This window comes from Sapajus apella, unplaced genomic scaffold, assembly GCF_009761245.1.
Source record: "Sapajus apella isolate SASKATOON/1434 unplaced genomic scaffold, GSC_monkey_1.0 scaffold35, whole genome shotgun sequence".
Classification (NCBI taxonomy): domain Eukaryota; kingdom Metazoa; phylum Chordata; class Mammalia; order Primates; family Cebidae; genus Sapajus; species Sapajus apella.
The window spans coordinates 14,169,831-14,197,442 of NW_022436975.1; the positions used below are offsets into that span (position 1 = coordinate 14,169,831).

At 39.1% G+C, this 27,612-nt stretch overlaps 1 protein-coding gene across 1 annotated transcript; it reads right to left on the reverse strand.

The window, feature by feature from the left end:
• Nucleotides 1-1,690: 1,690 nt before the first annotated feature.
• Nucleotides 1,691-22,174, reverse strand: TTPA (alpha tocopherol transfer protein). Its single transcript, XM_032296196.1, has 5 exons — nt 21,941-22,174; nt 14,573-14,726; nt 7,290-7,483; nt 5,597-5,707; nt 1,691-2,255 (listed from the first exon to the last, which is right to left on the reverse strand). Exons 1-5 carry the CDS (start codon nt 22,142-22,144, stop codon nt 2,082-2,084), a joined length of 837 nt encoding a protein of 278 aa, XP_032152087.1. The 5' UTR covers nt 22,145-22,174; the 3' UTR covers nt 1,691-2,081.
• Nucleotides 22,175-27,612: the final 5,438 nt, after the last annotated feature.

The following is a 27,612-nucleotide window of genomic DNA, read 5'->3' on the forward strand; positions in this document are numbered from 1 at the left end:
AATGTGTTCTCTAAAGAACATCCACAATTACTCTCAATTTTATCATAGAAATATGTACAATCATAAGTATCAGCTCACCTGATTAAACTAATTTTCTTATAAAGAAAAACACCCTTCATATATCCTTGCATAAAGGTACTATTAATTTATATGATTAATGTAGAAAAACCTAACTAGCTGAACAAATGTTCAACAGATTTCAGACCCCATATTCTTTTTTCAAGTTTATAATAAAATTAAGAAATGATAAAATACTAAGTATAAAAATTATGTCATAAATTGAGAGCTATGTTGAATATGAAAGCTGAGATGATATCTTTCTTAATAAATGAAATGTTATAAACTGCAGTGCAAAGAGTACATCTTTACCAGTTATTTTTATTTTTACTTTTTGAAATAGAGACAGGGTCTCCCTGTGTTGCCCAGACTGGGCTAGAACTCCTGCGCTCAAATTATCATCCTGCCTCAGCCTCCCAAAGTGCTAGGATTACAGGTGTGAGCCACCATGCCCAGCCTTTACCAGGTGTTTTTTTAAGTTAATAAGACTTTCAGGATTTGGTTAGAATATTCTGATATAATAACCAAACTCATATTATTTTATGGATAATCTGAAGAATAACAGATGTAATTGACAGTAATTTTTTAAAACGTAAACATTTCCTTTCCTTTGTCTAGTTATTGTATAAGTCAACTAAATATGATTCCATCCCTTTCTATATAGTCATAAGAATAACCATAAGCAAAAGTTAAAATTACATTCTTGATTTGTTTAAAAATGCAAAACAAGGCCGGGCGCGGTGGCTCAAGCCTGTAATCCCAGCACTTTGGGAGGCCGAGGCGGGTGGATCACGAGGTCAAGAGATCTAGACCATCCTGGTCAACATGATGAAACCCCGTCTCTACTAAAAATACAAAAAATTAGCTGGGCATGGTGGCACGTGCCTGTAATCCCAGCTACTCAGGAGGCTGAGGCAGGAGAATTGCCTGAACCCAGGAGGCGGAGGTTGCGGTGAGCCGAGATCGCACCATTGCACTCCAGCCTGGGTAACAAGAGCGAAACTCCGTCTCAAAAAAAAAAAAAAAAAAATGCAAAACAGGTATTGAGGAGCCATCAACTGTGCCTGATGTATTTTCTAAATTATTTTTGTTAATCAATTACATCAACATGAATGATTTCGTAGAGACCTAAAGCTGCTATATGCAGTAGTATGGCATATAGACTCCTTAATTGAAAGTTTCTATTGTGGCCCGACTCGACGGCTCACAACTATATTCCCAGTACTTTGGGAGGCCAAAGCAGGAAAATTACTGGAGTTCAGGAGTTTGAGGCCAGCTTGGCCAACATGGCTAAACCCTGACTCTATAAAAAATACAAAACTTAGCCAGGTGTGGTGGCGTGCACCTGTAATCCCAGCAGAGGCTGCAGTGAGCCAAGATTGCACCACTGTGCTCCAGTCTGAGCACCACTATACTCCAGACTTTGCCAGAAAAAAAAAAAAAAAAAAAGTCTCTATCATGTGAATGTACTAAAGTAAAATAAAATTTCCCTGAGATGAAATGTCTTGCTGCCCCACAGAAATAACTATGAAAATATATTCAGATTTTAATTATAATGAATTATAATTTAATCTGACATCCACTTAAAGTGTTAATTTTTTATCATCAGCTGATTTGTGCTAATATTTTAAGTGGCATATTTCTAAATTTATTTCTAAATCAATATAATCAGAGAACTTGTTTAAAATACAATTCTCTAGAAACATACAAAGATGCACATGAACAGCTTCTTTAGTAATAACTTTCATGTTTTCTTCAAGTATAACATCGCCAATTTTTAAGCTCTTAGGTGTACTGACATTTAATTACTTCAAAAGTAGAGAAAAGGAAGCATTTAAAAAGTAAAAAATCTTTCCAAATGCCCATGGCAAACAGAGGGTTGCTCGTGTCAGAAGATTTCTACATTTTTAAAGATCAGACAAGCATTAGTTTAAAAGATTTGCTCCTTTTCTTTCATTCATTTAACTAGGTAGGATATTACTCATGTATTTTTAATTAGGAAGCCATTCACATGAAATAACATCTCACTGAATGCTCTCAGAAATGCTGCTGAGATAATCTTCAGACTTCATTATAAAATTTGTCCATTCCTGACAAATGTCCTCCATGGAGAATTCTTCACCGCCATATTCCAGAGGAAGAATGTCTGGGAAATGCTGATGCAAGCTTTGTTTGTAGTTGTTCCCATGCATATGAATCTGAAATAGCCAAAATGTTTTAGAAGGAATCCTCATTAGATGCATTTCCAGGAAAATCAACCTCATAAAACAAGGCAGTCTAATAACTTTGGAAATTGGAGAGTATAAATAGATTCCTCTGGTTATGAATCTAATAATTTTACTTATGTTTAGGTTGTGTTACTGTGGATCTAATCATCTTACTGTTTCTTGGTTTGCATTATTTTTTAAAAAGTTATTTTCCTCTTCAAAAGTAAATTTTTAAAGACTAAATAAAGTTATTTTATAAATTCTGTTCCCTGATGTGCAAGTGATGCTTACTAAACTAATATCTTGGGACTATTCTATGATGATAAAAATGTACTAGCTGGAATTAATTCATATTAAGTAAAAGCATATAACTGAGCACACAATTAGCTCTATGAGAAACAATTTATATGGTACAGTCGATGGATACTGTTGGCTAGTATAAAGTTAAGAGACAGCCAGGATCAGTGGCTTACGCCTGTAATCCCAGCACTTAGGGAGGCCAAGGCAGGTGGATTGCTTGAACTCAGGAGGTCAACACCAGCTGGGCAACATAGCTGGTACAAAAAAATACAAAAATTAGCTAGGCGTGTTGGTGGGGGCTTGTAGTCCCGGCTACTTGGAGGCTGAGGCAGGGAGAATTGCTTGAATCCAGGAGTGGTCGTTGCAGTGAGCCGAGATTGTGCCACTGCACTGTAGCCTGGGTAACAAAGTAATACCCTGTCTCAAAAAAAAAAAAAAAAAAAAAAAAAGAGTACAAAGGGCAATTTTTTTTAAATATTAAGAGACAATTCTGACAGTTGAGAACCTTAACTTTTCAAATATTTTAAACTATAAAAATTGATCATAGAATGCCATAAAGTTAAGACAAAGCCATAGATACTTGAACCAAAAGCACACTTGCTAAAATAAATAAATAACGTTTTCCCACTTTCTGGGGCAAAATGTTGCCCTGTGCATTCAACAATCATTTAATAAGCACCTAATATGTGCTAGCATACGAGGCTTGATGGATGAAATGAGTTTCCTACACTCAGGAAACTCAGAAAGCCAATCTTTAACTTTTTCTGAAATATGTAAAATATTATCAGCTAATTGAGAAGAAATTCTATCTCCTTAGGAAGGGGCAAAGTAAGAAAATGTATGGGGCATTGCCAAAAAGTTGAAAAAGATAAAAGGGCCGGGCGCGGTGGCTCACGCCTGTAATCCCAGCACTTTGGGAGGCCGAGGCGGGTGGATCACGAGGTCAAGAGATCAAGACCATCCTGGTCAACATGGTGAAACCCCGTCTCTACTAAAAATACAAAACATTAGCTGGGCATGGTGGCGCGTGCCTGTAATCCCAGCTACTCAGGAGGCTGAGGCAGGAGAATTGCCTGAACCCAGGAGGCGGAGGTTGCGGTGAGCCGAGATCGCGCCATTGCACTCCAGACTGGGTAATAAGCGAAACTCTGTCTCAAAAAAAAAAAAAAAAGAAAAAGATAAAAGTGGCTGGATCCGTTTTTTTCTCCCTATTTTGGCAAGTCTGTTTCATGTCAACTAACTTTCACTGACCTCCTTCTTCTAACTTCTCAACTTTTTACTTTTCTTTCTTTTTTCTCCATATTCTCTTAGTTGTTAGGTTCAGTTTATTCTTGTTGTTTTTGTCTAAAATTTAGCCCCAAATAGGAATACTTATTTTTGTATCTTTAGGCGTTAAACAGAGAATAGTCAACTATTTATTATCAAGTTACACTGAAGAGAGAAAAATATAAACAAACAAAAAAATTGACTTGTTTAAAAATACTAGAATAAACAGTAGCTGAAAGTGTCCATCTTTGCTAAAGCAGGCAATTTAAGGGAGGTTCTTGAAGACAAACAGAAATATTCACTGGATAACTTCTAAAGAAGCTTGAGGGTCATAACTTTCTGACCAGGTGTGTTATATTTCCTTAATAAGAAAGAATGTTGTTTCTAAAATTCTAAATGTGCTACTACAGTTCATATTATCACTGTTGACATTTCAATATTTTTTTAGATTTAAATTGTTAAAGCCTTTACAAACTGTTTTGTGTTCAAGGCATTAGATGATGCCAATGTTTGTCTAAATAGATGCTCTAAAAATTATCCTTCACATATTAATTTAGAAGAATGGTTGCCATTCTTGAGAATGCAGACTCTGTTTTCAACCTTTCAAAAACTCTAAGAGATATGAGATGTTTTTTCTGAGATAAGCCTCCATAGGGTAGGTTAAAAAAGAAAATCCAGTGTCTTTGCTCTAACTAGTGTGACATTAGGTCACATACCTCAGTTACTGTGGTTTTCAGTTACACTGAAAGTGTTAATTATGTTTCACTGTTTAAGAAAAATGTTTATTTTTATTTACATTAATAGTAAATTCACATGGTTACAAATCAAAGCAATGTAAAAGATACACAGTAAGAGAGCTTGCTCCCAAACCTATTCTCATCTACTGTAGTTCACACCTCTTCTCTTGTTCCCTATAGACATCTGCTTACATTATTTTTTGTATACAGCTAGTGCTCGACTTATGACCATGGTCGGGACTGCGGACCGGTCGTAACACGATTTGGTCGTAAGTTGAGTAGGCTATATGTACAGTTGAAATGGTGCACGCGGAGATGGTAGTGCTGCTGGAAGCTGGTCTGCACTGTCGTACGCCCAGCTGGGCAACGTTTGCGCTGCCAGACGCAGAGCAGTCGTGGCTAGCGATTGTGGTCCTAAAGTCGAATGGTTGTAAGTTGCATAAGTGGTAAGTCGATCAATACCTGGGTATATTTTTAATGTAAATTTATGAAATATATTCTTATTTCTCCCCTTTGTATACAAAAGGTAGCATGCCATACACTCTGTTCTGTTTTTTGTTTATTTCAGTTTGTTTCAGTTCACAAAACATCCTGCAATCTTGTTGTTTTCTGTTGTGTAGATGTTTATTTAACCAATGCCCTAATGGTGAACACTTACTGGTTTTCAGTCTTCTGCTGCAGTGGCTCCTCTAGTTTATGTAATTTTGTTTATCTACAGGTAATTTGAGATGGTGATTTTGATGACTTTGCCACACTGCCCTCTATGGGAATATACCGTTATGCATTCCAACCAGCAATGTATGAAAAGCCCAGTTACCCCACAGCCTTACAACCAATATACTTGATTTTTCTAAATTAAAAGTAAGTTTTAATTTAGAAAAGTAGTTGACTTGTTAAATAAATATTCAAAATATTGGGCTAATGATATAGATGGGCAGCTACAAGGAAAGATGATAAAACAATCCTTAAATAAAAAAGGGTCGGAATGTCTGGTGTAGAGGGACACAGACTTGAATATGTTTTACTTACCCGTTCCTTAATTTTTTCAGTCAGGAATGGTTTGATCATGGAAAAGACGGCATGGAAAATTACTGGTTCATTTATCAAATGGATGCCACGAACTTTCAATGGAAATGAATCCTTTTGAAAATTAAAAAAAAAAAACTTAATAACAAAACACAAATATTACAGTCCTACACCTAATGACAAGTCTCTTCTTTGAACACTTGCTAAACTTACCGAAGTAGCTAAAGTGTGATTTTATCTTCAAAATTATTTATTCCATCAACACAAAAGCCTAGCTTACAGTTCACTATCACTAGGTTAAGAAAAGATCTCTAAAAAGGTTTATCTTTATAGATTGGGCAAAGTATTTTATGAAATATCTGCCCGCTTTCACCAGAAAATCCTTTCCCAATCACATACACATGTTCTAACGAACCAATGAGTCATTTGGAAATTTATATTAGTTTTTTCCCAAAAATGTTTGAGAAAAAAATCAGCAAATATTGAAAGACTAGCACAATAAACACACACTTATAAACTTTGGCACTGGTATATGCCTTTAGCATCAAAGTAATATAGGCTTATTCAGAAAGTTTAAAAAATTAAGAGTTGAAGAAAAAGAACAGTTTTCCTACCTAAAAGTTGTATTATTAATACAGAGACCTTTCATTCCAAGGTTCTTTTATGTGAAGTTATTTTATTGTTTTCATACATCACTTTCAGAGATGTATTATTAATTTCGAAATTGTCTTTCCAGGTCGCTTCTATGCATAATTTTCTTTTAAGCATAATTGCTAATATGCTTTCTAAATAATTTTCATTCTGTTGTGTTTCACTGATATAATACAGTTTTTGCAAATAACATGTTTTATTATTGTTGCAAGAATCCACCAAATGAATGTCCCATTGTTTGAGTAACCATTTTTCTATTTTCTGGACTAATAAACCATTTCCTTTCTTTTTTTTAACTGAAATTGATGATGCAGTAACTGTCTTTATGTATAGGAGGAGTGGTGGTTATAAGCACAACTTTTACATTCAGGTGACCTGGGCTGGAATTCTCACTTCGCTACTGACAAACTGTGTGTACCTGGGCATTGCTATGTCACTTCTTGAATACAGTTTATTAATTGTAAAGTGGGAAAATACTATAGTCATATGTCATAGGCTCACTGTGGACGTTAAAACTTAATGCATTTGAAACACTTAGCAACGTACCTGGCACACAGTTAGCTATTCTTATCATATGCAATCTTTAATATATTAAAGATTATTCCTTAGCTAGTTTCCCAGAAATAGAATTATCGGGACGAAGATGATGATCACTTTAAAAATCTTTTGATTTATGAAAAAAAGTGTCAATATACACCTATGAAGAATTATGTGACATTTTATTGTGCCATTGCTACATATTTTTAAATCAATTTTTTAATTTAGGAAAAAAGCTTTTAATGACAAAAATATAAAGTCGCCACATATTGTAAAGATGCATAAATCTTCTCGCTACTAATTTGAACATATTTTTGCAGTTTGTTGCAACATTTTTCTTTTATAAACTAGTAATACTCTACTTCCTCTTAGCATTATTGAATTCTACATATCATTTCCAAAATTGTATTTAAATTTCCAATAAATGTACTTTTGCTCCTCTTTGTATGACAAAATTTAAAACTGTAATTTGGAAGTATTATGCCTGACAGTTAAAATATACATTTACCGTAAGTACAGCAGCAATCTTCTTGGCTACAGATGGAGTGATTTGGAAAGCATGAGAAAACTGCCACCCTTCCAGATCAAAGATAGCCTTGATTCCATTCCGCTGAGTTTCCACCTCCTGTACAATAAGCTCGGATGTGATTAGACTTACTCGAAATACATCATAAGCTGTAAAAACTTTGGGGTCCCAGTGTGCTAAAAAATAAAGCATATCGTATCTTAGCATTGTGTAAAAAATTAGACAGATTTCCAAAGGGAGACTAATTTATTTTCAACTTAAAAGATCAGTTGAAATAGAAACATGTACGAAGATCATGAATTGAATAATCCAACTGGGATCCAAGAGCATGTGCCTGCTTCTCCCTCCCTCCTCAAACTCCTAGCAAAGAATGGCCATTTAAGAGTATGGGGAGAAAAGGATTGGATGCAGGCGGAATCTGACTGCAAGATGAAGTCACAACCTCACATAAAGATGGGAATGCCATCGTGTATGCTCCAAGCTCAGAGGTGTTGGAAATGGGAAAAGCAAGGGCCTGGATTATAAAGAGCAATTAAGACCCCACGGTAACTAAAGAGGTTGCTAAGGGAAATTCGTGAGGAACAGATAGGCAAGTTGATTCTTCAACAGCCTTCCAGTGGTAAGTAGCATGTAGCAGACTCATGTCCCTGCAGGCTAGAAAGCGAAGTAAGGGCTTGGGAAAGAAGAGCCAGAGAAGCACTTACGTAGCTGCCCACACCAAAGAAAAACGGAGTACCTGTGCTAAGAGAGGAGTTACTGAGATTCTTGTCCACTCCTCTCACCCCTCCCCACCATCCCTGGGACAGGCCACGCCATGCAGAAATGACAGTAATGGATGGACAAGCAGATAATCTTTTTTTAAAGACATCTATTCCTTAAGATATAATATTAAACACACACATACACAGAGAGAGGGAAACAAAATAGACAAAGGCAACAACTTGAGAAAATAAGAAAGCAGGAGACACCAAAATAACATAATAGAAGGCAGATGCAGGTGCAGTGTTTAGGTTCCTGTGATTCCGGCTACTCGGGAGGCTGAAGTGGGGACAAGGGGGACACTGGATCCAAGGAGTTTGGGTCCAATCAGGGCAACATAGCAAGAACCGGTCTGTAAAAAATAATTTAAAGAAATTTTTTTTTTTTTTTTTTTTTTTTTTTTTTGACAGAGAGACAGAGTTTCACTCTTGTTACCCAGGCTGGAGTGCAATGGCGCGATCTCGGCTCACTGCAACCTCCTCCGCCTCCTAGGTTCAGGCAATTCTCCTGCCTCAGCCTCCTGAGTAGCTGGGATTACAGGCACACGCCACCATGCCCAGCTAATTTTTTGTATTTTTAGTAGAGACGGGGTTTCACCATGTTGACCAGGATGGTCTCGATCTGTTGACCTCGTGATCCACCCGCCTCGGCCTCCCAAAGTGCTGGGATTACAGGCGTGAGCCACCACGCCCGGCTTAAAGAATTTTTTTAAAGAAGCACAATTTCAGCAGGGCGTGGGGAGAATACTGTAGATCATTATTATAAGAAAAGGCTATTATTAAAAAGAATCAGTTGAAATCTTAGAAATAAAAAGATAATCAAAAACAAAAAATTTGATGGAATAAATGCTAGAAAAGACAGAGCTAATCAGGGAATAATGGTTTGGAAGATCACGTGGAAGAATTCTCTCAAATTTGGCATAAAAGAGCCAAGAGTTGACACATAGGAATAAAAAGTTAAGAAACAAATGCAGCTGGATCCAGGAGTTTCAATACCCAACTGATAAAAGTTCTAGAAGGCAGTGACAGAGAACAGAGCAGAGAGGAATTGTAGCAATAGAGAAAAGTTCTCCAAAGCTGAAAACACATGTAAGTCTTCAGATTGAAGTGCCTGGATGAATGAAAAAGAAAAAAAAAAAAGATTCATAACTAAGTAGTAGTAAATTAAAAAAAAAAAAAAGTTTCTGGCATGGGGAACCGGATAGAATGGTAGCACCATTTATTTATTTATTTTGCTTTTAGATTCACGGGTGCATGTGCAGGTTTGTTACCTGGGTATGCTGCATGATGCTGAGGTTTCAGGTATAAATGATCCTGCCACCCAGGTATGTGAGCATAGCGTCCAACAGTTAGTTTTTTGACCCTTACACCCCTCCCTCCCTCTCCTCTCTAGTCATCTCCAGTATCTACTGTTCCCATCTTTATGCCATAAACACCCAGTGTTTAGCTCCTACTTATAAGTGATAATGTGTGTTTTTTTGTTTTCTGTTCCTGTCTTAATTCACTTAAGATAATAGCCTCCAGCTGTATTCCTGTTACTGCAAAGGACAAAATTTCATTCGTTTTATGGCTGTGTACAATTCCACGGTGCACATGTTTTACCATTTACTGAGATAAGAGACGCGTATTGGGTGGAAAAGGTCATAAGTGTGGACATGTTAAAATGGTGACTGTGAGATATCTAACTGGGTGCAGCTGGAATAGGAGCTAGTTGTGTGGGTCTGGATCCTCAAGGAAAAGATAGGAGTGAAGATACACATCTGGGGGTTGTTTGTGCTTATATGATGATCCACAACAGGGACTGTCTCAGAGCTATGTTTTTCTCTATCAAAGCAGAGAGATATAGTAGCATAAAAAGAGGAGGCTGAGGCCAATGTCCTAAGATTTCAGAGTTTAAAGGATAAGTAAAAGAGGAGTTGCCAGAAAAAGAGATTAAGGAGGAGCAGCCGGTGATGTCAGAGGAAAACATCAGGAGAACATGGCATCAGAGAAGCCAAGGGAGGAGGATTTTTTGAGAAACAGGAAAGTGGTTCACTGTGTTGAGAGGTTAGGTGAAATAGGACTAAACATATCCATTAGATGCGGTGAAAAGAAAGTTGGTTACGTTCATTTCAGCAGGGATGGGAGTGAAATCAGACCAGGGTGGGCTGAGGAGGAACTGTGAGAAAATGTGGATGGTGGTCATCAGTAACAAAAGGAGTCTGGCTGAGAACGAGAAGAGAGGGGAGATAGACGTAATGGAGGATGGAGGGTTTTGTGGAACCGATGAGGAGTTTTTGTTTTGTTTTTGGTGGCTGGCCCTTAACAGATTTAAATGTTAACTCGTAGCATGTCATAGCAAGGGAAAAGTTGAAGATCTAGACAAAGAAAGAAGAAACAGAAATATTCCTAAGAAGGCACAATGGGATTGCTATTTTTTTTAATTTTTATTTTCTTTCATATTAATGGATCCTTTAGAAGGTGCGTTATTGTTTTTTAAAAGCCTCAGCTTTCTGGCTAGGCATGGTGGCTCATGCCTGTAATCACGGCACTTTGGGAGGCCAAGGTGGGCAGATCACTTGAGACCATGTGTTTGAGACCAGCCTGGCCAACGTGGTGAAACCTTGTCTCTACTAAAAATACAAAAAGTAGCTGGGCATAGTGGCACATGCCTGTAGTCCAGCTAACTCAGGAAGCTGAGGTAGGAGAATCACTTGAACCCAGGAGACGAAGGTTGCAGCGAGCCAAGATAGTACCACTGCTCTCTAAGCCTGGGCAACAGAACAAGACTCTGCCTCCAAAAAAAAAAAAAAAAAAAAGCCTCAGACTTCTCATAAGAATGTGAATAATCAACCCATGAATAACCTAGATAAAAAAATACTATACTAACTTCAGACATTGGCTGAATACTAGAATGATTTAAAAACCAGCAGGACAAATGAAGCTTGACAATCAAAAAAATAGTTAATGACCTAATTTCTGAGCCAACTAACATAATTGTTTGACCTACACTGTCTAATATGGTAGCCATTAGCCATGTGTGGCCATTCAAATTTAAAATTCAGTTTCACTGAGCGCAGTGGTTCATGCCTATAATCCCAGCACTTTATGAGTCTGAGGTGGGAGGATTGCTTGAGGCCAGGAGTGAGACCTTCTTGGGCAACATAGTGAGACCTCATCTCTAAAAAATAAAAATAAAAAAACTGGCTGGGTATGGTAGCACATGCCTCTTGTCTCAGCTGCTCCAGAAGCCGAGGCAGGAGGATCACTTGAGCCCGGAAGTTCAAGACTGCAGTGAGCTATGATTGTGCCTCTGCACCGTAGCCTAGGTGGCAGAGCAAGACCCTAGCTTAAGAAAAAAAAATTCTGTTTCTTAGTTGCAGTAGTCACATTTCAAGTGCTCAACAGTCACATGAGGCTAGTGGCCATTGTAGAACAGTTTCATCATCATCGAAAGTTCTATTGAATAGTGCTGGCTAGAATTTAAGCTCCATTGAGGCAAAAGAAAAATATACTTTATATTTTTAATTCTTTCTCCAGTATCTACTTAACATTCACCGAGTGCTTCTATGTACCAGGTAATGCTCTTGTTATATTTTAGATAGACAAACTGATGGATTGACTTAATGCTTACAGCAATCCTACATGATAGCTTTTCACTATGCCCATTTTACAGATGAGAAAATGCAGTTATAGCTACATAGTGTTTCACACAGCTAGAATGTAGCACAGCTGAGATTCTAATCCAGGCCACATGCTCCAGAACCTGTATTCACAAGTGCTAAGCCACAGTCAAAACTTCACACTCACTCTTAAATTTTACTTTTGCTGCTGTAATATACCAGGGGATCTCAAAAGACATAAAATATATCCTCCAGCCTGTTGGCTGATAAAGGTCAAAACTTACCTTCACCTTGGGTTGCCCAGCCAGCATGGAGGAAAAGGCTGTGTGCATTTTCTCATTGCTTTTACTGCACAGAGATGGTTATGCTAAAGTTTTACCAAAAAGCTCTACCACAGATTTCCTTTTTTAGCTCCTCCCATTAATTCAATTAAATTTAGAAAAGTTTTCATTTTACTCATAAAACTTTCTGAGTTTCTCCCTTTCATCCCACAATAACATAACATACAGGAGATTTGCAACATGTTTTCCTGTTTGAGACTATCACTAAACTACATGTTTTCTGGATTTTCAGATCTCTTGAGTTAAACAATGTGCTTCTAAATTAATGTACTACATGAGGCCCAGAAAATATCCCTACTGGTTCGGTGTTAAGGTATTTATGATCAAAGCTGCACATCTGCTTCTAACTCTCAAGGTGTCACTTTTACTACTTCACCTGGCTCAGTCAGTTTATGAACTAACTAGAAACAATAAAATCTAGCCAGGCAATGCAAAGCCAAGACATTTACAGAAAGAACTGGCTGAAGGTTTCAGTTTTATGCTTCTTGGACCCCTGAGCAGAGTTGTCAGGTAAAATATACGACACCCAAATAAGGTTGAATTTCAGATAACCAGGATATAATTTTTAACATAAGAATGCCTTATACATACTTTAAAAAACTATTTGTTCCTCTGAAATTCAAATGTAACTGGGCATCCTTTATTTTAATAGCATATAAGTTTATTTCCTAAATAAAACATTAGTACTTTGTTAAATCTGGCAAGTCTAACCCTAAGAAGCTCAAGGAACTTCATTGCTTTGAGCTTATTCAATTTCCTATGACACTGGTGCAGCAATGAAAGAACAGAAAGATAGTGATGTCTGTTTTATAGATGGGATTTCATGATTAACTCAATTTTATTTGACACTTAAGCTAGGGTGGAAAAAAACCCAAATCATTTCACTCGATCTTCCAATATCCTTTCAAAAATTAAATACAGTATCTTCTTGCAATATAGCAAGCAGATAAGTTATAGGCAGGTATCTTACTTATAAACAGGCAAGAAATGCAAACATGTAAATATTTTAAATCTTTAAAGATGTAGATGTTTCTGTAAGATTGTAATTCAAAAATTCTGTGCATAAAATGTTGGTTTATCTCTGTCTTTCTGACTGGGCCATGAGAGATTCTGGGAATAGTGTGAATTCTTCTTCTGTGCCTGCCATTTTTAATCACACGCAGGTCTGAGGAAGGCAGAAGTTATAGGTCACCAACTGCTATGGTCTGAGTGTTTGCATCCCCTCAACAGTCATATGCTGAAATTCTAACTCCCAAAGCGATGATAGTAAGAGGTGGGGCCTTTGCGAGATTATGAGGTCATAAGGATGGAACCCTCATGAATGGGATTAGTGCCCTTATGAGTCCCAAGAGAGACCCCTTTTCCCTTCCAACATGTGGGGTTAAAGTGAGGGTGTCACCTAGGAACCAGGTAGCAGGCCCTCAATAGACACCAAATCTGCCATTGCCTTAATCTTGGACTTCCCAGACCCCAGAACTGTGAGAAAAAAACTTCTGTTTTGTTAATCCACCCAGTCTATGGCATTTTGTTATAATGTCCTGAATAGACTAAGACATCAATCTACAAGAAACACTAGCAACCCCTAATAGATAAAAAGAAGATTCAGTGAGAAGAAACAGGAGTTAATGGAATACAGTGTCTGCAACGGCTCCCAGGGGAGTTGCCTTTCCTCTGCACCCTCCTCCACCAAGGGAATGAGCCTCTTGTTCCTCGACCCGCGGCATTTCTCGAACTAGTCATTCACTCACTCATTCCACAAATATGTAGTGACTACCAAGTAGCAGACTGTGTTTTCAGTGCTTGTGATACACCAGTAAACAGAACAGATAAAATCCACAATCTCACGGTGTTTGCATTATAGTCCAGATTCTTTTTTTTTTTTTTTTTTGAGACAGACTCTTGCTCTTTTGCCCAGGCTGGAATGTAAAGGTGCAATCTCGGCTCACTGCAACCTCCGCCTCCCAGGTTCACGTGATTCTCCTGCCTCAGCCTCCCGAGTAGCTGAGATACAGGCATGCACCACTACGCCCAGTTAATTTTTGTATTTTTAGTAGAGACAGGCTTTCACCATGTTGGCCAGGCTGGTCGTGAACTCCTGACCTCAGGTGATCCACTCTTCAGCCTCCCAAAGTACTGAGATTACAGGCATGAGCCACCATGCCCGGCCAAGAGTTCAGAATTCTTATTTGTACTTTCTACAAAGCATTTTTGAAACACTTTTCCATGTTTTTTTTAAAATATTCACATACTATTTATCTTCGCTATTTTCCTTTCTTCTTTCGTATAGTTGACTGTGTGGAAGAATGAAACTAGGATTTTCACTTATATCTGTTTATTTTCTCACAACTGCCAAAGTATTATTATATTTCGGGGACATTAAGACCCAAATTAAACCTAAGGTAAAACCTAAAATTTTAAATTAAAGCCCAAATTCCTAAAGATGAACGTATTGAAGCTTTCTATGTGGTATTCAAGGGAAAAAAATGGAAGAAAGAGGGAGGAGGAGAGAGAATAGAACTGAAGTGGAAGAGATGAGAAAAAAAGGAGAGCTGTGTATGACTTACCGATTCTGTAAATAAGAACTTTGCTGCCAGTGGGATCCCTGGATCTCAGGACTCCATGGTAGCCAGCCTTTAGAAGGCCAATAATACTTCTAGGGTGTAGATCTGCACTTATTTCTGGACATTCTGCTCTCCACTTATAATAGTTTTTTAGTAACTGAAAAATAAAATTAAAATTGTCTACAAAAGGCTTACATGGTAATGAATTTGTAAAAATGGAAGGAAAGCTTTGGCATTGTGTATAAACTTTGACATCCATTATGTCAAGAGTTTAATCTGGGGTATCTTTTTAGCTATGAAAACTGAAGGTTCCCTTTATCAAGGATCGGAGGTGACAGGGGTTATTCACAAATTCAGAGATGAGCCATTTTCATCCACCACCCGTGGTAGATGCTCTCCAAAGACAGCCACCAATCCCTCCCCTCCTGATATACATGCACCATTCTTCCTATTAAGAGGTGGCATCTATTTGCTTCCCTCCCTTGAATTTAGGCTGGCCTTCCAACTTGCTTTGATCTAATATCATGTGGCAGAAGTAACACTGGGTGGACCAAGCTTTAAAAGGCCTGGTACCTTCCGAATTTACTGTTTGGGATCCAGACACTATTGAGTGAGGTTACTAAATGATAGCAATTCATGCGGAGAGAGGCCTGGAGGTTAAGAGGCCATCCTCGATAGTGTGACCTCAGCCAAGTTCCCATCTAATGCCATGTGGAACAGAGATGAACCACTCCCACTGAGCCCTGCCTAAACTGATGATTCAAAAACAAATAAATCATTGTGTTTTAGGCCACTAATTCTTGGAGTGACTTGTCACTCAGCAATGGAGAACGGAAACATCACCTTTAGCGTTTTTTGAAATAAGTATAGAAATCAACCAAATGAGTCAGAAGAGCCTAGGAGCAACACTTGGATATTGGATCTTGTCAAAACATTGTTTGAAAGAGTCCTACTTTTTTTCCCTCCAAAAGAACCACCAGAAATGGCTAATCACATATGCCAATAATATAAACACTGTCAGCATATTGTGGAAAATAGTAAAGCAAATTATGTATTTAAAAATTATTATGTTTCTATTTTAATTTTCCTTTTTATGATTTTTGGCACTCTCAATTTTTCACAAGTGACAATATATTTGATTTGAGTTTAAAGAGACCTATTAGAAATGTGAGCCTGCAGTGCAGAGAAAAGGACAGATTTTATATTTGAGAGTCATTGGAATAAACAAAGTAACTAAAACCTCAAAAATAGCAATGATCTGGAGGAGAAACTACAAACGACAAAAACTAGAGAGAGAAATGCTGAGCCTTGGAAAATGTCAGTGGCTGGGAATGGCTGGAGGAAGAGAGAAGCAGAGTGGGCCTCAAGAGAACCAGCACTAGTACACGGGAGAGAGGGCAGTGCCATCTGTGCTGCTCTGCCCCCCTCGCCCCCATTTCTGATTTATCTCCCTCTCTTTCTCTCTTTGTCTCCCTCTCTTTCATTTCTGTATTTAATAAACCTTTCTTAATTTTAAAAAGAGAGAGAACGTTGCTAAGAGTTAAATGCAAGAGAGAAGAAAGAAAAAAATCAATTTGCCAACAAAGAAATAATTGGTGACCTAAATAGCAGTTTTCAAAAGCAATGAGAACAACAGGCACATTGTGGATCCTAATATCTTCATTGCACTCTCTAAGGTGAATTTATCTTCCTCCTCCAGTCTTAGGGGTACCAGAATAACTGTTAATAGTATCGTACAATGCTTTTTACTTTTCTGATAGTTTCCTCAGACACAAAAACTCTTTTTTATTCCAATTCAAGTAAAATGCTGGAAGCAGCATATTAGTAACTATATAGAAATAATCTTTTTTTTTCCTGTGGAATGATAAAAGTAGTGGCTTCATTAGAAGGGATCATTTAGGTAATAGTGCAAGGTGCTCAGCTTATTCATCTCTGCAGCGTGCTGCACACCCAGGAGATGACAGCAAGTGTTGAATGAAAGAATAAATTAAGGCATGAATAAACCAACTGGATCCACACACTTGAAAAGATGACTTCTGTAACGAGGTACAAATCACTATCATGCACAATTTTTGCAAACTGAAAGATCTAAACCTGGATCTTTGGTCATTAGTTTTCCACTGATAGATAGATTCACAGTACAATTGTTCTAAATAAATTATGTAAATAAACTGCTACTGAGCAATTCTCAAGCAAACCATCCTATGTCCACAACAATAAAGAAGTTGTGAAAAATAAATATTCATTATTGGAAGGTGTCTGCTTTGCAAACATTTGAAGTAAATAAACATTTAACATGTTATGGGTTAACTATGTTTTGAAATAGGTAGGTTTCTTCTTACATGTTTCATGTAACAAAATAAGAAACACCATATTTGTAGCACTTTTATAGGGTCTAATGCTATCATTTGATTTCCTCCTCACAACCACCCTGAGAAGGAGCTACTGTTACGGCATTATAAGGATAAGAAAAGTAAAGCTCCAAGAAATTACACATTTGTTCAAGAGCTATAACTACCAGGAGCAGAGTAGAAACTAAAATGGACACATTATATGATCTATTTTACAAAAGAAGCTGCACTTAGAGAGAAATTAGCAGGGAGAATCTATGGAATTTTGAAAGCTTTGGGAAAACCGTAAAGATAAAGGATGAAAAGCTTATCACATAGAACAAAAGTATAAGAACTGGGCTGTCACTTGATAGAAGGAATTCAAGGGAATATGTAGAACAGACAGAAAAGTAAATGCTTAGCTGTTTTTTATGTTTGTTGTTTTAAACAGAAGAGGCAAGTGCAGTGTATTTGAGAACACAGGCTCTCTCCTGAGCCCCACCCAAGTTCAAATCCCTGCTTCAGCATTTAATAGCTACATAATTTCAGACAAGTTACCGACTCTATATCTGTTTCTTCTAAAATGAAAAAATAATAAACGATAATCCATGGAAACCCTACTTACCAAAGTATCTTGCATTCCGTAAGCACATTAGCTATTAGGATTATATGATAAAACTTTATTAATTCACTATAACTTCAAATACAAAAACTAGAATAATGAGAAATTGCATTGTGACTGAGGCAGTTATCAAGTTTTCTTTATACAAAACCTATAGGGCTTCCATATTATGAATGAAGAAGTTAGAGTTGAATTAAGTGCTATTGCAGAGGAGAACGAAAACAACAGTTTGGCACTCTTACCCTTTCCTTTTCCTTTCCAGTTGGCAGGAAAGCCAGACAAAGAGTTCACAGACAGAAACTTGATTTCTATCTGGTGGATTTAGACACAGTCCTGCTAGTCAATTGCTCAAGGGCATAGTGCAATGAAAACAATTCCTTATTTAAGGAATACAGAAAAAAATATACATGTCACAGAGGCTGAGGGTAAATTTTAGTTTTCTATTTAGATGTTATTTATTTATTGAGATGGAGTTTCACTCTTGTTGCCCAGGCTGGAGTGCAATGGGACAATCTCAGCTCACTGCAACCTCCACCTCCCTGGTTCAAGCGAGTCTCCCGTCTCAGCCTCCCAAGAAGCTGGGATTACAGGTATGTGCCACCATGCCTGGCTACTTTTGTATTTTTTAGTAGAGACAGGGTTTCTCCATGTTGGTCAGGCCAGTTTTGAACTCCCAACCTCAGGCAATCTGCCCTCCTTGGCCTCCCAAAGTGCTGGGATTATAGGCGTGAGCCATCGCGCCTGGCCAGATGTTACTTTCTTAAAAGCAGTGAAAATGAAATCAATAAATGAAACATGTTTTATTGTTAGTTATCTCTATACGTATATATGTTTAATGCCTCATTTAAACTTCATTCTTCATAGGACCTGAGATTGTGTTTTTATATTCAGTAGTTTACTAAGTACATATTATGTTATTACTTATGATATTGGCATACATATATAGCCATGTAACATAATGAAAATTAATAAAGCTGGGTTCTTACTTCACTCCTAACATAAAAACAAATCTCAATAGATTAAAGACTCCAACATAAAAAAGAGAAGGCATAAACAACTAGAAAAAATTCTGGATAAGAGAAGAGCTTATAAAACCGAGGCAATCAAAGACTAATAAAATCAACACATTTGATTACATTAAGATTTAAAATTCTGCACAGAAAAAAATAGTATAAATAATATTATAACACAGGCAAAAATCAAGGGCAAAGGTCTAAAATATATAAAAAGGCCTAAAATGCATAAAAATCTATTATAACTCAGTAAAACATAAAAATGCACAAAAGCAAAAAAAAAAAGGCCATTTTCAGTTAACTGTAAAGGAATTTTGAAATATTAAGTGTATATAAAAGATTATTGGCCGGGCACGGTGGCTCAAGCCTGTAATCCCAGCACTTTGGGAGGCCAAGGTGGGTGGATCACGAGGTCAAGAGATCGAGACCATCCTGGTCAAAATGGTGAAACCCCGTCTCTACTAAAAATACAAAAATTAGCTGGGCATGGTGGTGCACGCCTGTAGTCCCAGCTACTCGGGAGGCTGAGGCAGGAGAATTGCTTGAACTCAGGAGATGGAGGTTGCGGTGAGCCGAGATCGCGCCATTGCACTCCAGCCTGGGTAACAAGAGCGAAACTCCGTCTCAAAAAAAAAAAAAAAAAAAGATTATTAATCACACTTGTAATTAAACAAATGCATATTATAATAACAATGAAAAACTATTTCTCTTCTAGCAGGTTGATACACAAATCACATTTGATAATACAGTGTGGGTGGGTTATGGAGGAAAAAGCAAGATCATGTCATATCAGAGTGATGAGTGATATATACATATATATATATTTTTTGAGATAGGGCCTCACTCTGTTGCCCAGGCTGGTATGCAGCGAGTGGCACAATCTCAGATAGAGAAGTGAATACTTAGCTGTTTTTTGTGTTTGTTGTTTTAAACAGAAGAGGCAAGTGCAGTGTATTCGAGAGCGCAGGCTCTCTCCTGAGCCCCACCCAAGCTCAAACCCCTGTTTCAACACTTAATAGCTACATAATTTCAGACAAGTTACTTATTGCAGAGTGCTGCACACCCAGGAAATAATAACACGTGTTGAATGAAAGAATAAATTAAAGCATGAATAAACCAACTGGATCCACCCACTTGAAAAAATGACTTCTGTAAAAAGGCACAAATCACCGTCATGCACAATTGCAGTATATTTGAGAGCAGAGGCTCTTAAACCTCCACCTCCTGGGTTCAAGCGATTCTCTCATCTCAGCCTCCCTAGTAGCTGGGATTACATGCACGTGCCACCACACCTGGCTAATGTTTGTATTTTTTGTAGAGATGAGGTTTCATTACATTGCGCAAGCTGATCATGAACTCCTGAGCTCCATCAATCCGCCCTCATCAGCCTCCCAAAGTGCTAGGATTGCAGGCCTGAGCTACTGCAACCTTTGGAAGACACTGAAAATTCTTTGGATGACAGTTTGTTATATTCCTCAACACTGAAAAATACACATCTAACTTCACCCAGCAATTTCGCGGTTGAATTTATCCTAGAAGGTTATATTCCTAGTTATGCACAAAGCATGAGGATATGAAGAATGCCCAGTCAGTGAAGGAAGAAACCACAGCCGCCTTGTTGACTGCATCTTGTGTATGACTAGGCAAATTGTAGAGTCCAAAAAATAATTGTTGAATGAAGGTATGAACAGCAATAAGACCTAAGTCCAGTATCAGGTTAGATAAATTTAAATATAGTCTAATATATCCATCCAGTAGAATTACAGCAGCCCAATAAAGAGTAAGATAGATGTATACCAGTTGATATGGGATGCTCCCAGTCCAAAGACAGGTAAGAAAGGCAAAATAGAGGTCACACACAAACATCCTTGTACAAGCACAGACTGTCTAAAAAGATAAACAAGAAATGAGTAACAGTAAGCAGCCTCTGGGTATGTAACTGACAAACTAAGGTTTGGGGTAGGGAGCTTTTTTCTCTTAGGAAGTTACTGTTAGAGGCTGGGAACGGTGGCTCACGCCTATAATCCCAGCAATTCAGGAGGCCAAGGAGTGTGGATCACGAGGTCGGGAGTTCGAGATCAGCTTGATCAACATGGTGAAGCCCTGTCTCTACTAAAAATACACAAAAGTTAGCCAAGCATGGTGGTGCGCGCCTGTAATCTCAGCTACTTAGGAGGCTGAGGCAGGAAAAGCACTTGAACCCAGGAGCTGGAGGTTGCAGTGAGCCGAGATCTAGCCACAGCACTCCAGCCTGGGTGACAAGAGGGAAACTCCGTCTCAAAAACAAACAAACAAAAAAAGATAAAAGAAAAAAGAAAGTTACTGTTAGAAACTTACTTCGCACATTAAGGATTTTTGTTGTTATCTAGATTATTTTAACCATAATTTTACTTAAGTTAAAAGCAACCTCAGGCTGCTCTGCCTCTATGGAGTAGCCATTCTTTTGTTTCTTTACGTTCTTAATAACTTGCTTTCACTCTAAAACAAACAAACAAGAGAAACCCTCAAAAACTTCACATTGAGACACACTGGAATTCTGTACTATATAATATCTTTCCTGCGAGGAAGCTGTGTGACACTGCGCAAGCCACTTAGAGAAAGGCCTAGATCTGGTCCACCTGCTGAATGCTTTCTATGTGCCAGGCACTGTGCTGGGTACAGCTTGTTCTGTTAAACTGGTTAATGTTCAGTCTTCCCAACCAATCAGTGAGGCAGGTATTTCCATCTTTATTTAACAGATAAGGGTGCTGAACCTAAAGCGATAGAACTCAAGGTCTCATCCCTCTTTCTGATTCCTATCTTTCCATCAGCCCTTCTTTCAAAGGGCTGTAACGTACCTGGAAACACAAAAGAACTGCCGCGACTACATCCCGGACTCCAAGTATACTGGGTTGCTTTACTGTCTTGACACTTAAGTATTACTATTAATAATACCATGTTGCTACTATATGGCTTCAGAACTCCAGTTTTACCAGCAATTTCATGTTCCCCGCCAAACGGAGTTAATCTGGTCACATGTGATAAGTCTGAGCTTCCAACTTCGAAGCTGTTATTTTGTTTTGTACCACAGGCTTTCCTCCAGGGAGAGTAAGGCATTTCCTCTAAACTTTGCAGGTTCAGGAGATTCATCTAGGGCAGGAGTTCCCATGCTTGAGATCAAAAGGGCCATTATCCCAAGGCTCCTACACTTTCTAGGTTTCTCGTTTCCATGACCCAGAGAAACTGGAGGGACCAGCACTGGATTCTCGGAACACCTGCAGCCACAGCGCCCACGCCGGGTGGTTGGGGGGGCGTTCCTCGCCAGGGTCCTGCCTGCACCTTGGGCTTCGGCAGGGGTCCGGGAGACGGGTCGTGGGGCTGAGGACCGGGGTGCGCGCTGCCGAGCGCCCGGAGCACTCACGCTTACCCGCCAGGCCAGGTCCAGATCGAAATCCCGGGCGCGCAGGAACCGCAGCAGGAAGGAGTCTGTGAGCTGCAGCGGCGCGAGCGGGACGCCCGCTTCCCGGGCCCGGCGCCGCAGCTCCGCCAGGCCGGGCTGCAGCAGCGGCGAGTGGTCCGGCAGCGCGTTGAGCCGCTGCCCCGCCGAGGGTCGGGACCGCGCTTCTGCCATGCCCGCCGCCGCCGCCGCTGCGGCCGCAGCTACCCCGGCGCCCGGGAAAAGCGCGCGCCCCGCGCCACCCCCGGCCCCGCCTCCGCGGCCGCTGCCCAGCGCACAACCACCCTCCAGCCTGGCAGGGCGGCCTCGGGTCTCGCGCACCCGGCCCGCAGCGGGCAGAGCTGCCTCTTAAAGGAAACCGCATAGTGTCCCCACGGGTGCAAACCACCTGTTTACAGCTTTGGCTAGGAACCCCCGCCTTTTCCCAGCGAGGGAAGCCGCTGGTGTTCAACACCGAGGTCACGATGTCAAAGTTAGCTGGGATGTTTTCTACCAACTGCGAGAGAAACTTTCCTTTTTCCTTCCTCCCTCTGTCTTCCTTCCATCCTTTCTTCCTTCTTGCGATCTGGGAGCTGAAAGGAGCCTTAGAACGACTCTTTAATTGCCCCTGACAGACTCGCTACTGAGCCCTCTCCGGTCTCCTTCCATCCTATTCCAGACTGATGACCCGCCCCCCTCCCTCTGCCCGTCTCGCACTAGTTTACAGCCTGCGTTCTAAAACACGCATTCCACAACGCCTCCTTAGCACCCTCACCGCTCCTCCCCTCCTCCCGATCTGGGAAAACTTCTCAGATTCTGGCACCAGCCCCTGTTACTGACACAAATAAATGACTGGCACGTGCCCTGCCCCCCCACACCAATATTTATATTTATATATTTTCTTAATTTATTATTTACTCATTTAGAGACAGGGTCTCACTGTCGCCCAGGCTGCAGTGCAGCAGTCTGATCAAGGCTCACAGCAGCCTCCAACTCCTGGGCTCAAGTGATCCTCCTGCCTGGGCCTCCCAAAGTGTTGGGATTACAGCCTGAGCCACCATGACTGGCCTCCAAATATTTTTAACAAGATAAACTTACTCTGGTACACTCCACCACCATTAAACTTTAAGCATGTCTAATGCTAAAAAGGACAGTCGAAAGCCCTTATATGATTGTGTCTATGAGAATGAAGATGAAGCAGGGAAATAATGTGTGGACTTAAAAAGCTGTTCCATTGTCCTTTTCTTGATTTCTACATATTGGAGCTAGCCTAGAATTGACTTGTCTTCCCAAGAGAGAATCCATGAAACCATTTCTTTTTTTTTTTTTTTCTTTTTTTTTCAACTTTTTTTTTTTTTTTTTTTTTTTTAAGAGACAGGGTTTCTCCATGTTTGTCAGGCTGATCTTGAACTCCCGACCTCAGGTGATCCGCCTGCATCAGCTTCCCAAAGTGCTGGGATTACAGGCATGAGCCACCACACCCACCCCCATTTCTTATTAAATGCATACTATGCTCCAGGTAAATACTGGACTTGGAAAAAAACTAATTAAACCAAATCTTTGCTTTTAAGAAGCTCAGGGGGTGGAGAAAGGGACTGCCATTTCATTCATTAAAAGAAGAGTGATTGCGTGGTTACTGTGTCCAGACGCTGTTCTAGGTCCTGAGGGCCCTCCTGTAACCACAACAGACGCGGCTCTTCCTTTCAAAGAGTTTTAATTCTTCTGGGGGAGAGAATGGACGATCAACAAGATAAATCAGTAAATAATATAATATAAGAGACAGCAGTCGATGCTATGGGGAAACAAAGCCAAAACGTGGGCAACACCTACAGTGACACTGGAATAAACACCTGAGTGAGGTGAGCGAGCTGGCCCAGGGGTATCTGGGATTGGAGGGCTGTGGGCTTTGGCTTCTATTCTAAGGAAGATGGGAAGCATTAAAATAAATAATCCCAATCCAATCAGAAAGTAACTATACATGGGACAAAAGATCCCTAGCTTTGGCTTATATTCAGAGTGAGACAGAAGCTATTGGAATAACGGTTTACAAGTCAGTGTGACAAGTGTACAAAACAAGTGTGGAGACAGACCGTGCTGTGAGAACACAGAGGAACACTACCCACACTGCCTAGGATTTCAGGGCTATTCTTGTGCTGACAGTTCCTCTGAATAGCCATCTCAAAATAAACCAAAGGAGTATATTGTGCAGTGGCATATTTTTGGTTTCCTTCACTGTGGTATCCCTTTTTAGAGCTGATACATCTATTATTTCTGCAACTGTGAAACTATTCTAAGAAATCAACAATATTGATTGATTGATTGATTGTCATTAAACTCAGTGAAAATGAAGCCAACATGGAGCCCAGATGGCAGTGAGAGGTGGCTCCTAAATACCCGAGAGGTGGCAGTGGGAGAGGTGGACATCTGTAATTCAAGTGGAAAGCAATGCCAATCTCAGCAGTTAGTCCAGTGGTAGAAAAGATTGCACCATTAAGGGAAAGAGAGAAAAATGTTGAAGAATTGATGGGGCAGACATATAAGGTAAAAAATTTACACTAAAACTTAATTACTTTGGGAGTAAGTTACACAGATCGTGCCTCTGTTTTCAACAATATTAGCTTGGATTTATAAAAAAATTTAGAATTCTTGCATAAGTTTTCTAAAGATGTTACTCAATTTTCGTTTTGACGTGTTTTCAAATGTTCTATGCCCATATTTTACTCTGGTGAGCTCTGTGTTTACTGAAAATGCATCCAGGTCTCTGGTTGAAAGATTCCATAAGGGTTTCTGGAACTAATAGTATGAGGAAATAGGAACAAAACTGAAAGGAAAAGCTAGTTGACTTTTGTAGCTACCTTACAATTTACTCTGAAATTATTTAACAGTTATTTATTAACATAATAATTCATAAGTATACCAATTTATTTTACTTTCAGCTTCACAGAAAAGACAAATATTTGTCACTGTTAAAAGATAACATTTTCAAAAAAACATAAAATTATGACGCTTATATAAAAATGAACACGTGTTAAAGATTTTATTCAACTGGGAAGGAGGAAAGTAGGCAGATGTTATTGCAAGTTCAAAGAAGTGAAAAAAAACACACATTTACCTGGAGTAAAGGATGTTGAAAGGACTGTGCAAATGGAGGCAAAACTAACTTCTTTCACAGTGAGGGGGAGAGGTCAATCAAAACTCCAGGCAGGACAGAATTAGCATGTTCTCAGACAAGAATTATTTGCCATTGCTATCAGTTATCCACAGATCATAGAATTGTGAGATAGCTTTGATAGAATGAGAATCCAGTAATGCAAGAGGTGCCATCTAGAGTCTATGTAATGCATAATTTTCCATTGAAGCACAGATATTACCCCACATCACTTGGGAAACTCTATGTAAGATTTATAAAATAATATTTGCTATGGAACATTTCAAACATATGTAAAAACAGTAGTAATGAATGCCAATGTACAGCCTGCTTCAGTAATCAATGATATTTTGCCAATCTTGTTTCATTCACCTCCCCTACTTTTTTAATAAGCTGAAATATTTTAAAGAAATACCCACATATCATACTCTTTTACTTGTAAATACTACAAAATAAATTTTTACATCACAATACCGAAAAAATTAGCAACTATTCCCCAATATTATCCAATGCCCAGTCTATATTCAAAATTCTTTGATAATCTCAAAAATATCTAAGTTCTTCAAATTAGTCTCCACATACAGGTCATACATTGCATTTGGTTGCTGTGCATAAGTGTCAAGGATAGCCTCCCTCTTTTTTAAATGCTATTAATTTGTCAGCATAAACCAGTCAATTTTGTTTAGGATTTACCATCACCTGGATTTTTCTGATCGCTTCTTACTGACAGAATTAAATTGTTTTTCTTTTCCCTGCATTTCTGGTAAAGAATAGTTAGATTTAGAGGTTTGGTTAGATTTAGATTCAATCTTACTTTGGCAAGAATGTTTCATGAGGTGCATCACATGAAAAGGTATACAATATCTATGTTGTTCCCAGTGTAGGTCCTCAAAAAAGAGGAAAATGCTTTGAGAATGGACCATACAATGCTTCCATGGTGCATCTCAAAAGCTGTTTCCCTGATGCTAGTGGGTGACCCAACATCCATCAGCTCACTCTCTGATCAGCGTATCTCCAATGGGAGTCTTATCACCCTTGAAGGCAAATGTTTCCACAGCCTCAAAGTGTTTAAATTGTGCTTTTCCCCCCCTCTAAATGCACAAAGAAATGAACAGCCCGCTGCAGTAACAACCATTTACTGCAACTGCTCTCAGACGCCTCCATATTGCTTCCCTGGCCAGTGACCCGGTAGCTATTGCGCACACACTGGCCAAGGGCTTTCTCACAGAACACAGTAACCCCTAGTACCCCCTAAAGCCAAAAAGATCATGGAACTCAATATGGATTAAAGACTTAAGTGTAAAACCCCAAACCATAAAAACCCTAGAAGAAAACCTAGGCAATACCATTCAGCACATAGGCACGGGCAAAGACTTCCTGACTAAAACACAAAAAGCAATTGCAACAAAAGCCAAACTGACAAATGGAATCTAATTGAACTAAAGAGCTTCTGCACAGCAGAAAACAAACAAACAAAAAAAAAACTATCATCAGAGTGAACAGGCAACCTACAGAAGGGGAGAAAATTTTTGCAATCTACTCATCTGACAAAGGTCTAATATCCAGAATCTGCAAAGAACTTAAACAAATTTACAAGAAAAATCAAACAACCTCATCAAAAAATGGGCAAAGGATATGAGCAGACACTTCTCCAAAGAAGACATTGATGTGTCAACAAACATGAAAAAAAAGCTCATCATCACTGATCATTAGAGAAATGAAAATCAAAACCACAATAAGATACTTTCTGATGCCAGTCAGAATAGCGATTATTAAAAAGTCAAGAAACAATAGATGCTGATGAGGCTGTGGAGAATTAGGAATGCTCTTACACAGTTAGTGAGATTGTAAATTAGTTCAACCATTTTGGAAGACAGTGTGGTGATTCCTCAAGGATCTAGAACCAGAAATACCATTTGACCCAGCAATCCCATTACTAGGTGTATACTCAAAGGAATATAAATCATTCTACTATAAAGACATATGTACATATGTTTACTGCAGCATTATTTACAATAGCAAAGACATGAAACCAACCCAAATGCCCATCAAAGATAGACTGAATGAAGAAAATGGGGTATATATACACCATGGAATACTATGCAGCCATAAAAAAGAATGAACTCATGTCCTTTGCAGGGACATGGATGAAGCTGGAAGCTATCATCCTTAGCAAACTAACATAGGAACAGAAAACCAAACACTCTACATTCTCACTCATAAGTGGGAGTTGAGCAATGAGAACACATGGACACAGGGAGGGAAACAACACACACCAGGGCCTTTTGAGGGGTGGGGAGTGAGAGGAAGGAGAGCATTAGGACAAATACCTAATGTATGTGGAGCTTAAAACTTTGATGTTGGGTTGATAGGTGAAGTAAACCACCATGGACCATTTATACCTGTGTAACAAACCTGCACACTCTGCATATGTATCCTGGAGAAGAAGGAAGGAAGGAAGGAAGGAAGGAAGGAAGGAAGGAAGGAAGGAAGGAAGGAAGGAAGGAATGAGGGA